This window comes from Alexandromys fortis, unplaced genomic scaffold, assembly GCF_014885135.2.
Source record: "Alexandromys fortis isolate MF-2015 unplaced genomic scaffold, M_Fortis_MF-2015_v1.1 scaffold_3, whole genome shotgun sequence".
NCBI lineage: Eukaryota > Metazoa > Chordata > Mammalia > Rodentia > Cricetidae > Alexandromys > Alexandromys fortis.
The window spans coordinates 22,989,936-23,005,025 of record NW_026067909.1 but is presented as its reverse complement, the minus strand read 5'-3'; the positions used below and the strand labels follow the sequence as shown (position 1 = coordinate 23,005,025).

Genomic DNA, 15,090 nt, shown 5'->3' with positions numbered 1-15,090 from the left:
TGAATATTTCCATTTGGGATAATTGAGTCCAAGGACATGGATGGCTGTTCACTCACCTTATACCGTGGTTTTAAACTTTAACCTGTTCTCAGGGTTATGCGATAAGAAGGAACAAAGGAAGTGAGCAATAAAAAAAAACCTCCCTGTTTATTAAGATGACTTCCAAGGGCTTGGGGTTGAGTCAGTAGTGAAAACTCCTTGTTGCATAAACATGACCACCTGTTTGCTGGAGCTTGACCTGTGCATGCTAGACGAGCTCTTGACAGCAGAGTTGCATCCCTAACCCGAAGACCAATTTTATTACTGAGGGGTAAAAGAAATCGTCGATGAAATGACAAGGCTCTAATTAGGCTGGTGTGGGAATTAAGTCCAGAAGACACCCTCCTTGTCTCCCCTCTCTCACTTCAGGAAAGACGGCAGGTGTGGTTTTCTTCCTTTCCTTTTGCATGACCAGCATCATCAACCGCTAGGAAGCCAAGTCTCAACTTGATTCTCCGGATGCCCAAACAATGTCTGTGTCAAATGTTTAGTGACTGAGAAGTGACAACTATTCCAATACGGTGTGTGCTGGCAGCACAGCTGTGCCGGGCCCCCGGGCCAACGCTAACTGACCCAAGACTCACCCTCAGGCATGGTGGGGCAGGTGGAGATGACATCCGCTGTCGCCATTATTTGCAGCAGAGTCTGAGGTGCTCGGGCATCCCACCTCCGCCTGTTCTCCACAGAGACCATCTCAGAAAAGTGGCAGCCCTCTGGGTGTAAGACAATAGCTCATTAGTTCCGGGGCAGCCAGGGAATGACAACAGCAGCACCGAGCAATTCTTAGGTACTGTCCCCATTTGCTTTCTGTTGCTGTAACAAACACCATGCCAAAAGCAGCTGTTGGAGGAAAGGGTTTATCTCATCTTACAGCATGAAATACTTCCTCACAAAGGAAGTCACGGCAGGAGCTCCAGGCAGGCACTGAAGCAGAGGCCATGGAAGAGTGCTGTTCTCAGCTCACATTCAGTCCCCTTCCTTCTGCCTCCCAAAACCACTGCCCAGGGATGGCATCATAGGTGGGGTGCTCACAATCAATAAATGGGACCTCCTGAAACTGAAAAGCTTTTGTAAAGCAAAGGACATGATCAACAAGACAAAATGGCAGCCTACAGAATGGGAAAAGATCTTCACCAACCCCACATCAGACAGAGGTCTGATCTCCAGAATATACAAAGAACTCAAGAAATTGGTCATCAAAAGAACAAGTAAAAAAAAAAAAATGGAGTACAGACCTAAACAGAGAATTCTCAACAGAGGAATCTAAAATGGCTGAAAGACACCTAAGGAAATGCTCAACATCCTCAGTCATCAGAGAAATGCAAATCAAAACAACTCTGAGATTCCATCTTACATCTGTAAGAATGGCCAAGATCAAAAACACTGATGACAACTTATGCTGGAGAGGTTGTGGGGTAAGGGGAACACCCTGCATTGCTGGTGGGAATGCAAGCTGGTACAGCACCTTTGGATATCAGTAGGGCGATTTCTCAGAAAATTAGGAAACAACCTACCTCAAGACCCAGTAATACCACTTTTGGGTGTATATCCAAAGGATGCTCAATTGTGCCACAACGACATGTGCTCAACTATGTTCATAGCAGCTTTGTTTGTCATAGCCAGAACCTGGAAACAACCTAAATGCCCCTTTACGGAAGAATGGATAAGGAAAATGTGGTATATTTACACAATGGAGTACTACACAGCAGAAAAAAATAATGACATCTTGAATTTTGCAGGCAAATGGGTAGAGCTAGAAAACATCATTTTGAGTGAGGTAACCCAGACACAGAAAGACAATTATCACATGTACTCATTCATACTTTAAACATAAAGCAAAGAAAATCAGCCTAGAAATCACAACCCCAGAGAACCTAGACAACAATGAGGACTCTAAGAGAGACTTACATAGATCTAATCTACATGGGAAGTAGAAAACACAAGATCTCCTGAGTAAATTGGGAGCATAGGTACCTCGGGAGATGGTTGAAGGGTAGGGGAGAAGAAGGGAGGGGAGCAGAGAAAAATGTAGTGCTCAATAAAAATTAATTAAAAAAAGAAGAACCAGTTCTTCCCTATTTAAGAAAATATGTATATACACATTCTTTTACTTCATTTTTAAATATGTAATCTTACATGTAATTTTTTTTAAATTTTGTTTTGTAGTATCATTGTTTAGGATCAGATTTCATATTTTTCCCAATGCAATGTTTAGTTTTAATTGTCTATTTGATATGATGAAGAATCAAGTGGAATAGAGCCTCAGCAAGGGACTGTCTGGGTCTGGGCATGTCTGTTGGGAACCTTCTTTATTTCCTCAATTGATGTGGAAGAACTCTGCATACTGTGGGCAACACAGCTCTTTAGGTTTGGCTCCTGATTATATTTGAGTAGAGAAAGTGATCTGAGCAGCAGCTACACCTGCTTCTGAGTGTAGATGTGGTGTGTCGAGAGGCTTCACACTCCTGCTGCCTTGCCTCTGGGTTCCCACATCAGGTGGCTCACAACCTCCTGTAATTCCAGGGGATCTGTCTCTGGCCTCCACCAGCACCTTCATGCAAGAGGTGCGCAAAACCCCCTGCAGGCACACATGTATAAAAGTTAATCAATCAATCAATCAATCATTTTTTATTAAGGAAAGATTATTTATTAGACACTTATCATTTAGGCAGGTACCTTGTACATATCCTTTATCACTCTTATTACTACAGCAACCCTGTAACCTGTGTGGTTATTATTACTGCTGTTTCCTATGCCTCAAAGAGGAAAAAGGGGATTTAGAACATAAAAGTAACTTGCAAAAGAGGAAATGCCCCATGACCAGAAACCCCAGTGCTAGCTAGGATTCAGACTACCACTGGCTCCAGAACCCTGGATTATGCATGGTTTCCTATGTCGCCACAGTGCTCAAGAGTGATAGAGTCCTACCTAGCAGCAGAAGACATGGAGGCAGAGGAAAAATTCAGTAGTATGTCTGAGGAGGAGATGCCCTGCGTGTGGAGAAGGAGCAATGCCTTGATCTGAAGCAAAGGTCTCTGGGAAGGAGGAGGACACACGCTGAGGTTGAGGTACTTGCTCTGTGTGTGTGTGTGTGTGTGTGTGCGCGCGCGCGTGTGTGTGTGTGTGTGTGTGTGTAATGCTAAATGAAGAGTGTGTGCAGGGAAAGAACCAAGAGTGCAATGGAGAGAGTTGGAGATGACTGCAATGAAAAATTCCCCTTTCCTCCCCTACTTTCAAGCAACATGTACCTGCTTCTGGGCCACAGAGTTCTTCAATGGCTCTGTCTGTGTAATCTTCATGCTCCTTTATAGGTCTGTACTCCTGAAACTTCACGCCATCTTCAAAGCTCAAAGTGTCATTTAGTTTATCCATTACCTAAAGAAATTTCACAATTTTTCATGAGTAAAAAGCCATATTGAGAGTTAAATGCATTAATATGTGTGTGTCCCCAAATATTCATTTCCAAGCTACATGGTGTGTAATATACGTATCTGTATACATGCATATATATAATATAGATATCTGTTAAACAAATCCATATTATTTTAAAGGTGAAACCATTTTGACTGAGACAGAAACAGCAATGTTTTCATCTCTTCTTGCAAATGGCAGCCAGCCCTGATCACGGAACAACTTGATTTCTACCTTCCAAATTGCACTACCCTCTTCAGGGTTTCCTTATCCACTTCCTATTCTCAGTATCCAACACAAAAGTCTTTTTCTTCTTCTTTTTAAAAAATATTTACTTACTTTTGTTTTAGGTGTATGAGTGTTTTATCTACATGTATGTCTATATACCACTTGTGTGTCTGGTGCCCAAGATGACCATAAGAGGGTGCTGAATCCCCTGGAACTGGCATTAGACATGACGGTGGGATGTCACATGGACAGGGAATCAAATGTCCCAGGTCCTCTGGAAGAGAAACTACTGCTCTTAAGCACTGAGCCCTCTCTCCAGCTCCCTTATTTTTCTTCCTAAGCTGGGGCCTCACGATGGTACCCGCAGTGTTCTGGAATTCCCTACCTCATCCTCCCTCAGCTTCCTCAGTAGTTGACACCATGGACACCAAGCGCACTGAACTTTACAACCAAGTTGATTAGGTCCTAAAACTGCCCCAATACTAAAATGGTCATTTTGTTTTCAGGAACAGAAAACTGAAAAAGGAAGACCATCCTAGCAGCTAAAGCCATTTTCTCAAGCTAACCTCAGCACCTCACATCATGGAAGTCATGTGATGTACCCCTCCCCAGAGCTTTTCTGCTCAGATCCCACAGCTCTGGGGCATTAGAGACCAAATGGTTGAGTAAACACTCGCTCCCGCCATGCTAATGAAGTCACTATGTACAAAATATTTGTAAAGCTACAGTGACATAAAAACTGGGAGGGCTCAACCCTGACTACTACACAGGTTAGCACGCTCTACCATTGACTTGCATTCCCAGCCCCCAAGAGATGTAAGAGGATAGAGACCATGAGATGGCTGAGGATAGCCCATTGATCATGAGAGGGCTGGGGGACAGCTCAGTGACAGAGAATTTTCCTTGCACAGTACATAAGTTCTAATCTCTAGCAGCACACAGACAAAATGAGCGTCAGGTATGATGTTCATATTTAACTTTTAATAATCTAAAAGATGAATACAGAGGAAATAAAATGGAAAAAATAAATCGGTTAATGTTGGAATTGACATTTGTTGGAAGTTCTGAAGAAAGTTGAAATAATAAAGGGATTAACATTAAGTAATAAAATGAAATCCGGGTGTTTTTCTGCACATGAGCACTTATTGCCACATCAAGGGAGTCCAGATGCACAAGTGAGATTTATCCAAAGGTAGCTGCAAAGTTATTAGATCTAAAGTAATCAAGACCCAAAATAAATGACACTTTCAGATTACTTGCTCAAAGATTTTTAAATCAACATATTAACTGTTGACTATATACCAGGCTTTTTTATTGGCAATAATAAAAAGTTAACATTATCAGGAAAATAACTTATTTATTAAAGAAACATAAATTATAGTAGAATGGTTCATCCAGGGAAATAGTCTCATCTTTTTACATGAGAAGATAAGAAGTCTTTGGAAGGTTCATTTAAGCATCAGACTCCTTGCTTCTAAGTGTATTTAGGAAATTCTCATTATAGCCCGTATAACAATTTCATGAACCTGAAGAAAAACTCTCTTCATCATAGCTGATCAGGGCAATGTGTACATAATGGCATACCTCATTCTCTTGGATGTTGTCATCCTCAGAAATACATTTATCTAGGCTAATTTCAAACTTTACTCCTCTCTAGAATAACAAGAAAAAAACCTTAGTTTATCAATTCAGTAAAACCTTCAAATTACAGCCCCTGAGATCAATTCATGCTGACGGCACACATATAAAGATCATTAGTATCCAATATAAAAGTCTTTTTCCAGTGTATATATTTCTAAAGAAAGAAGAGATGTGCCTATCACTTTAAGACTTGCCTATTAGGGCTGGGAGATGGCTCCTCATGTAAGCTCCCTTGCTGCGGAAGCACGAGGCCCTGCACTGGAACCCCTCTCCTCATCATAAAAGACTGGGAATGGCTGTGTCTGCCTGGAACCGCAACCCTGGGAAACAAACAGGCTGATCCTGGAGCTCTCTGGACAGCTGTCACAGCCTAAACAGTGAGCTTCAGGACTAGTTGTAAACCCTGTCCCTGAGAAATAAGGGAGATGGTACCCCTACATATATGGGGGCAACATTTGCTCATCATGGTTCCAGCTGTTTGTAATAGCCAAAACTATGTAAATATCCATTCATAGTTGAATTGAGAACAAATGTTGATATATTATGCAGTGGGATATGCTCAGCAGGGACCAGGGATGATAAACTCTATGAACACCATAGGTGAAACTCAACACGATTAGCATAATGATGCTTCCTGTTGCATGAAAGAAGCCAGATGAAAAGGGAACCTAAGGGATGGTGGCTTTTATGTGCTGTGCTCTCGTCTAGAAAATGAAGACTAGACGATTGTGGCAGAAAGCTCACGAGCAGCCGCCTAGAGATGATATGGGAGTGGAGGGTGGGAGGAACAGGAAAGGAAATGGCAGGATAGCACCTGAGCTTTGGAGAAGGTCCCCACCCCACTACGCCCTCACTGGAATGCTCACACACCCCTAGCAATAGCGTCTCTACCTGCGCCGAGGCCTCTTCCTCAGGAACGTCAGGGTGGGCAGGCAGGTGACTCCTCTTCACCAAATAGGTTTTATGACTGAGGTCTGCATTCTCCTTGAGTACGGATTACACACACAGTCAATGAGGTTGGCTCTATAGGCTACTTACTGTCTGTCCCTCTCTGAGAGGGCGAAGAGCTAGTCACAGACACCTCAGAGCTCTCTTGGTTTCTCCTGTACCTTGGAATTGACTTAGTTCTCATCAAATGCTTCTTTCACGGACTCTAGAAATGCCTGCTCGCTGGCCCTGGCCACACCCAATAACCTGAGTTCGATCCCCAGTACCCCAAATAAAGGTAGGAAACAGACAAGGAGGGGTGAACGCCTGCTATTCTGCTTTTCTGGATTCAGACTTCCCATTGCAGAGCCACCAAACATAAGGCTGATGGTGGCACAGGCTCCCCACCGTGAGAGAAGCGCTGCCCTAGAGAGACCCACCCCTTTACCACCAGCACAGGCCCCTGTGTGGCTTTTTTAGAACAAGTCGCTTAGCTCAGACCATCTAAAGTCCACCCCTCTTCTTGGTCCAGCCCCTGCCCTCTGTCCTTCAACTCTTCCACAGAAGCCTTCCTTCTCCTCAGTCATCTCATCTTTGCTCCTCTGCACCTAGGAGGCTCGGCTATGGCAGTCTCATTTCATTCGGTCATACGTGTGTCCTTGTGAGTAGAACTCTATCCGCTGGGAAGCAGATGTGCCAGAGGCATCCCCTTAGCTAGCCTTCGAACTGCTAAGTGGCTCTGGGTGAGTTACAGAGTTTCCTGTGGTAGGACATAAACGAAGCGCACGGCAAAATCTCCACTCACGCTCACTCGTACTAATCTTTGCACATGCGTTTGGAGGTGAGGAAGGCTGGAGGCGGCAGATCTGCCACAGCAGCATGGCAGGTCTATTCGAGGAAGGGCCTGGCGGCGGCGTCTGCAGAGCCCAGCAGACCTCAGAAAAGGAGCCATCCAGGGTGTGGTGAGGATTCATAGTGTCACAATACTTGCATGTTTTCACACAGCAGGTCAAATGCAGGCTAGCTAAGTCATCTCCTGAAGAGACGGCCATCTGCAGCACTCCAGAAGCCTGGGAAGTGCAGCACCATTGTGGGGTTTTTAAGAATGACGTCAGCTGTGACCCAGACTTTGCCTTACATAGTCTCGTAAATGAAAGAATGTTCTGGGAAATATGAGCACCATAGCATGTACGTATACAGACTAAGGTGGCAGTGACGTCAGACAATAGAGTCTTGTGAGGCCACCATTTTTCACATGGTATATCATTAACCTCAAATATCATAACTCCAGATGTGTAGATCCCAACACAAGCCAAGGACAGCCAGGACAATATGCCTCCTCCAGAAGCCATTATGCCCTATGATAACTTAACGGTCATTGCTAATATAATATATCGTTATATATTATTACCAATATAGTATCCCCCCAAAAGGAAAAGTGACACTGCACATGACCACATAGACTTGGAGCCCCTGCTCACAGCCTCTGGCCCCTTTCACTCCCCTTATGGCCATAAGAGTATACTCGTTTTGGACTTTCTGCATCTATCCAGTTCTGTCCTAAGGCAGCTGCTCAGTAAACACTGGCTTTCTGATCCGAAGAAGACAATATGTATTTTAAAGAACAGCGCTTCCTAATTAAGACCTCACATCTTGTCATCATCCTGTGTGGCCTCCAGTAAACCATCATGCTAATCTTCTGTGAGGTCTGACAGCTTTCCTATAGAGAAAGAAACCCAAGAATCACCTCTTTCTCATTTCCTGTGAGGAGATTGTGTTCTCCTCACCTGTCCATGTTTCTGTGTATATGTGTCTCTGTGTGTGTATACATGAGTGTGTATCCATCTGTGTATGTGTGGGCATGTGTGCCTGCTTGGATGCATGGGCATGTGTGTGAATGTGTGTGGATGTGAGTCCATGTTTGTGTGTGCATGCTTACATGCATGCATGTGGATATGAGTGTGTGTACATGTGTGCATGCTTGCATGCTTGTGTGTAGACGTGTGTGTAGGTGCATGTTCATGTGTGTAAATGAACATATGTGTATGTGCACGTGTGTGTGTGTGCTTGCATGTATACACAGCCCACTCTTGGGTCTTGGCTGCTTGGGTTTTGGAAACAACTTTCAGCCCTTCCTTCTACTGTTCCCAGTCCTTCGTGACTCTGTCTACTCACAGAACCTCTCTCCACCAAAGCTGACAGCCTAGTTTTAAATATTAAATTGCTTTTACTATTTAGTCATTTTGTCACCTCTAAATCAATAGACTAATGTTCCCTCTAATAGACTGACTTTACCTTCAGCTCTCGCCCCATCCTCTTTTTAATTTCCTTCATATCACTGTGGTACTGTTGGCGGATTTCCTCCAGCTGTTTCCAATATTCCTGAAAAGCAAAACCAATCTAAAACTTGAAAATAATCTCTACAAGGCCTAAAATTTTGAAATATGTAATATAAGTAATTATTAGAAAACTAGTTGTTTCTAAATGCACTGATATGCTCACTTTGGCTGTGCTACTTCATAGCTTGGGAAGAATACACTAGTATGGGACAGAGACCTTTGTTTTATTACAATTCCGAATCACATGCAGCTGCTCTGTATATTCAGTTTTTGCATTAATTGAACATGTTGCCCCTCAAAAGATGTGTAGAAGCTGGTGTGCACACCTTTAGTCCTAACTACAGGGAGAGGTGAGATGGGAGGATTACTTGAGCTTAAGAGTTCATGAGTAGCCCGGGTATCATGCAGACCATTCATCATCATTATCATCACCATCATAGTCAACATCATCGTCACCATCACCATCATCAACATCACTATCATCATCACCATCATCTATCATCATCATCACTATCATTATTACCATCATCAGCCACAATATCATCATCATTATCATCACCATCATTGTCACCGTCACCATCACCATCATCATTGTCACCATCATCATCACCACATCCATCATCATCATCACTATCATTATTACCATCATCAGATGCAATATCATCATCATCATCACCATCATCGCCATCACCACATCCACAGAAGTCTTATCACCCATTGCCCCAGAATGGGATGTGTTTGGAAACAGGGTCTTTGCAGATGTAATTAGTTAAAGTGAAGTCGTGCTGGGATAGAGTGTGCCCCTTAATGAATATTAATAGATGCCTTTTGAGAAGATGAGCAGAGCCCACTCCCATCCACTAGGGACTTGGCTGTTTGGTGTGGACCCAGGGTCCCTCTAGTTCTTCTTGGAAACACCTTTCAGCCCTTCCTTCTGCCATCTCCAGTCCTTTGTGACTCTGCCTATCCACAGATCCTCTCTCCACCAGGAACCCAACGCTGCCAGACTAGGCTGGGACTCAGGTAGGGGACCTTCATCCTCCTTCCTATCCTCCATTACAGCCTCTCCAGACTTACTCTTAGTCCTGCAGCAGCCTGCACTCAGGAACCCCTCCTCCCAGATCATCTCCATCCTCTTGGCATTCAGCCTCTTGATGCAAACCCAGGGTCTCTCTGGTTCTTCCCCACAGCCTCTCTCAACATTTCCTTCCAGAGACTCCACAACCAGCACCCGCGGCTAGGACTCAGATTGACCAATAGTAATAAAGAACTGAGCATCTATCTGATAAAGACTACACCCGAAATATACACCAAGGAGCACCTTAAACATCATAACTCCTGATGCCTAGATCCCAGCAAACACACCTACACACACACACACACACACACACACACACACACACACACACACACGAACAGCCAAGACAATACACCCCCTCCAGAAGCCAGCAACCCTACTGTGTACAGGCTTCTAGGCTCGAGCCCATGATGACCCACACTGGTTCTGGTCTTCAGCCTCCAAAATCACAAACTGATGTTACTGCTGTTTTAAGCTATCCCTTTTACTGTAGTTCATCAATAGCTGTAAAAGACGTAATAAAAAAAATCGCTTTATCAAATGTTTTGTATACTCAGTTCTCTGTGTCCACAGGGAGGCTGGAAGCAAAGATGACATATGGCAGAAAAGTCTGCAGTGTGAAAGACCATGACACACACACACACAATGGTAGAACTGGAAATTTTAAACCTGGTCCTTCATTTTGTTCTTCCTATACTGAAGCTCCTGGAGTTTAGTCTCCTCTCTGTGGCTTTGTAAGTTTTCTCTCTCGTTGGGATGTGGCTCAGCAGAAGATGGACGAAGACCCTGTTTATGAACGAAAAGAATTTATAAAGGCCTACTTGCATATTCTGGCTTAATCCAGACTATTTTCTCGAGACAAGAAGTACATCACCAAGCAGTCTGCGCGGGAGATTGCTTAGCGAGGAGCAGAACTGTCTTAACTGAAATATGAAATGCTTTCAGCAGCATTTTGAAGTTGTTTCTAAACAACAGTTGTTTTCATGCTATGACTTGGGTCCATTTGCTGAACTGGTCAGTTGTGGCTGTCAGGTCAAGCACCTCTGAGGTTTAGCAACCCTGGGGTGTGATAGCGACAATAAGAACTTGTACAGCTGAACAATTCAAAAGAAGAGCAATAGAAGCCAGGCCTGGTGGCCCATGCCTGTACTCCCCACCAGGAGGCTGAGGCAGGAGGTTCAGCAAGAGCTGGAAGTCGGCTTGCTATACATAATGAGGTCTGGGCCAATCCTGGGCTGTATAGCGAGATTCTGTCTATAAATAAAAGGTGAAAATGGCCTTGGTTTTTATAGCAGAATGAATTAGGACACATTGATGTCTGAGGGCAGAGAAACTTTGAGGAAACCCCTGAGCACAGTTGGAGTCTCACTCACCAATTGTCTTTCCACTTTTAACTTATACTGCTGAGCTTCAAGTCTCCTCTGAAGGTATGCAGCAGACCTGAGAAAATAAAATGTTCCACTTGGACATAATCCCCTCTCTGTCTCTCTCTCTCTCTGTTTCTCTCTCTCTCTCTCTGTTTCTCTCTCTCTCTCTGTTTCTCTCTCTCTCTCTCTCTCTCTCTCTCTCTCTCTCTCTCTCTCCCTCTCTCTTTCCTTCCTTCCTCCCTCCCTCCCTCTCTCCCTTCCTTTTGTCTTTTGTGGTGGTGGGGATTGGCGCATGTTCTAATGCTCAACTCCAATCCTCCAGCCCGTGAGTAAGTATTCTCACTAACTATCTCAGGTACCAAATTGATGGGTGGGTTTTCACCTCAGTGATAGAACTCTTAACTCATCTGTAGTATGAAGTTCAAAGTTACAGAATGCAACATCAGGAGAGAAAGGCTTTGGAATCAAGAGGAAAAATAATAAATAAATAAAATGCTTTTTAAAAGGAATGAAAATGAATATATGAGGAGACCCAGAGCAGACACCTTGTGATAAAGGTGAAGATTAAAGGCAGGTGATGATGGCGCACACCCTTAATCCCAGCATTCTGTGAGTTTGAGACCAGCTTGGTCTGCAGGGCGAGTTCCAGATCAATCAGGCCTACATAGAGAAACCCTGCCTTGAAAAAAAAAAGAAGAAAGGGAGGAAGAAAGGAAGGAAGGAAGGAAGGAAGGAAGGAAGGAAGGAAGGAAGGAAGGAAGGAAGGAAGGAAAGAAAGAGAAAAAAAGTGAAGGTAAGAGTTTTGCTACTGCAAACCATAGAATGGCACAGATTGCCTAGAAATCCCCCAAAGCAGAGAGGGCTCTTCACGAACAGACTCAGTGGGTAAGGGTGCCTGCCGCCAAGCCTGACAATCGACTTCAATGCTTGGTACCCACATGGAGGAAAGAATAGCCACCCCTGCAAACTGTCTCTGATCTCCATGCACACCCATGCACAGGATTAATTTTAAAAGGAAGTGGGGGAGCCTCAGTTAGGGATGCTGAAAAGATTCTCTAACCTAATGACTTTCTCCAGGGCAGGATTTGGTCTTCCTGTCCTCAGATTTGGTGAGGGGAAGGAAACAGCCAGGCCTGGCTTTTCTCCGGTTTTGTGGGATGACTAATCCACATCTCACTGCTCCCCCATGACATGCTGCTTGTCTGTTCCCTGCACACACAGGAGCTCCAGAGAGCAGGGTGTGGTCCAGCCCTTTTCCCTCTAAATGAATGAGGAGGTGATGCTACGCCCTGTGGGGACATTTAAGGAGACTGTCAGCACATCCCGGTTAGGTCTGGTCAAATCACTGTCAGACTTACGCCTATGCCCTTCCTTCTGCCTCCCCCTTCTCTCCTGCCATTGTGTAAAACCGGTCTCTAGGTGGCCCATATGGACCTCAAATTCACAATCTTCTTGCCTCTGTCTCCCAGGGGAAGGGATTGCAGGCCCGCACCACCGTGGGACTAGCTATCCTTATCTTTTTAAAGAATGCTCAAAACCCTGGATTAGAATAATTTAAAACCAAAATGAAACAATTTGAGTGTTTAAAAATTTTCCAGACCACTAATATTGACATAAGAACAAGTGAGCTGTGTCCCATGGAAAGTCACTTGGCTTTGATGGTCTACACCAGGAAGAGAAACAGTGACAAAGTACCATAGCATATGTCTTGAATAGAAAAAAATATGCTTCTAGTATTATTTTATATATTTATAGCAATAACTGCATTTTAATTTTTATTTATTTTTTAGAAAGAGTCTCATGTATTCCAGATTAGCTTCAAACTCTCCACTGAGCACCCCAGAGCTTCAGCTGATTCTTGATACCTGACTGATTTGTTCTCCTTACTTATTATCCCCACCAAACACTACCTGCATTCTTTGAATTACATCTGAGTTCTCACACTACTTTTTATTAGGTCCAAGATCCAAACTTCAGCTCCAATGGGCTTTGCAAAGTAAGTCTCAATGGGCAGTGCACCTTTTCTGTTATAGAATAAACATCACCCCATGAGAGCACAATAACTCATGATCTATGAATAGTCTACTCTGGTCTCCTCTGGACCCCCCATCACTTCGCGTCAACAAAAAGTAAGCTTTGATTTAGCCACATCAAGCATGTGTACTAGCAAGTCATGTTCTGTGACGGTTTCCTAACTAAGGAGAAGAAAGGAGCTGAGTTCCCCAGGTCACCTCCGAGCTAGATAGACAACTTCTTAGGAACATCATTTCTACCCATATAAGCAGATGATTTCAGGGTTGTTGATACACTTATATATTTTTTTTTTTTTTTAGTTTTTCGAGACAGGGTTTCTCTGTAGCTTTTGGAGCCTGTCCTGGAACTAGCTCTGTAGACCAGGCTGGCCTCGAACTCACAGAGATTCGCCTGCCTCTGCCTCCCGAGTGCTGGGATTAAAGGCGTGCGCCACCACCGCCCGGCTTACACTTATATTTTCTAACTGTCCACATTCATCACACTTACCGGAATTTCTTCCATGAGTATCAGCAATATGTCAAAACTCATGGTGTGATACACACATAATAAATTTTTTTTTTACATAACACAATTAGGGTGCTGGAATCTCAATAAAGCTTGAGACAATCACAGCCTACACAGTGGTGTGAAAACCCAGTCACACTTATGAATCAAACAAGGATATAGATATTCCTCTTTCTGTTTCTTCCATGCTAAAGATTGAACCAGGGCATCTTGCATGCTAGCCAAGGACTAACCACTGGGAAACAGCACTAACCCCAAAGAGTTGAACTTTGCACTTGTTTTTGAGAGGGTATCACAAGATAACTTTGGACTTTTTTAAATCAGGGTCAGACATAGCTTAGGTAGGCCTAGCAGTTGTGATCCAAGCAGTTGTGATCCTTTTGCCTCAGTTTCCCAAATTCTGGGATCACAGGTTTGGTGATGCTCTGCTAAGAATTGACTAGGGGGTTTTATTATTTCATTTTTCTGATGAACTCTAGGTCTTGTGCAAGCTAGTTCAGTAGTATTCCACGAAGCTCCACTCCCAGACACCACAGATGCTCTCTGAGTACATGGCTACATGATCCTTACCATGGACTACCTCCCCAGCGAGATGCGAGACCAATAGCCGCGTTCTGCATATAAGCATGGGACTCAATTCTTCTTGAATGGACCTAAAATCAAATATATGTGTCGATGACTGATCATCTACAATCTCTACCAAAACCTGGAGTCACCCCCAAACGTACCTCAGGAGAGAAGTGTCGGGCAATAAGAGTTTCTAAAAAAGGCCTTTTCAAAAGAGAGTTAACAGATGGTCGATCCTGAGGACACACTTTAAAGAGCTGAGGTATCAAGGACTGTAGGTCAGGAGAAAAGTGGGGTGATATGGGAGCGACACGACCTTGACAAATCTTCAGAACAAGATGGTGTAAGTTGTTACTCTCAAACTGAAAGGGCAAGGATAATTATACCACATTAGAGACAAGCTGAGTACTAGTAGTTAAAGTAATGAATATACCAAGAGACAAAAGATGTCTGACTGTAATCTATCAATGTGTCTGTCTGTCTGTCTATCAATGTATGTATGTATTATGTATCTGTCGTCTGTCTTTCTGCCTATCAATGTATCTATCCATCTATCTATCATCCACCTACCTACATATCTTCTCTCTACCTTCCTTCTGTCCGTCTCTCATTGTGTTTAGCATGGGCAGTGTCCTGAGCATGCCAGGCAGTTGCCCTATCCTTGAGCTGCACCCCAGCCTATGCACTTTCCTAAGCTGCAGTCTGCCGCACTATGCTCTGCCCGATCTTGTCATCAACCGTCTCCTGAGTGCATTTCAGGCAGCTACTCTGAGAGGCTGTGCTGCTCAAAACCAGATGTATAGCTTTAATAATTTCATTTTGCTTTTGGTGCTGCCAACTGAATGCGGGGCCCTCCATTTATGCCATATGTGATCTACCTATGAACACACCTCTAGTCCCTAATTTTAATTTTTTTAGCAAAAAAGTTTCCTTTTTTTTTTTTTTTTTTTTTTTT

At 43.7% G+C, this 15,090-nt stretch overlaps 1 protein-coding gene across 9 annotated transcripts in view; it reads right to left on the bottom strand.

The window, feature by feature from the left end:
* Positions 1-15,090, bottom strand: part of Nek5 (NIMA related kinase 5) — a 33,947-nt gene that overhangs the window by 6,537 nt on the left and 12,320 nt on the right. For 5 of the 9 annotated variants that reach the window (XM_050137750.1, XM_050137752.1, XM_050137755.1 and 2 more), the window contains 9 exons: positions 14,297-14,497; positions 14,139-14,221; positions 11,037-11,103; positions 10,333-10,449; positions 8,542-8,628; positions 6,211-6,303; positions 5,263-5,331; positions 3,288-3,414; positions 624-752 (listed from right to left, as the gene is read on the bottom strand). In XM_050137750.1, the coding sequence (XP_049993707.1) occupies positions 624-752; positions 3,288-3,414; positions 5,263-5,331; positions 6,211-6,303; positions 8,542-8,628; positions 10,333-10,449; positions 11,037-11,103; positions 14,139-14,221; positions 14,297-14,497 (973 nt within the window). Of the gene's footprint in view, positions 1-620; positions 753-910; positions 3,415-5,262; positions 5,332-6,210; positions 6,304-8,541; positions 8,629-10,332; positions 10,450-11,036; positions 11,104-14,138; positions 14,222-14,296; positions 14,498-15,090 lie in introns of those variants that run through there. The other 4 variants (XM_050137753.1, XR_007590908.1, XR_007590909.1 and 1 more) reach the window with 4 other exon arrangements.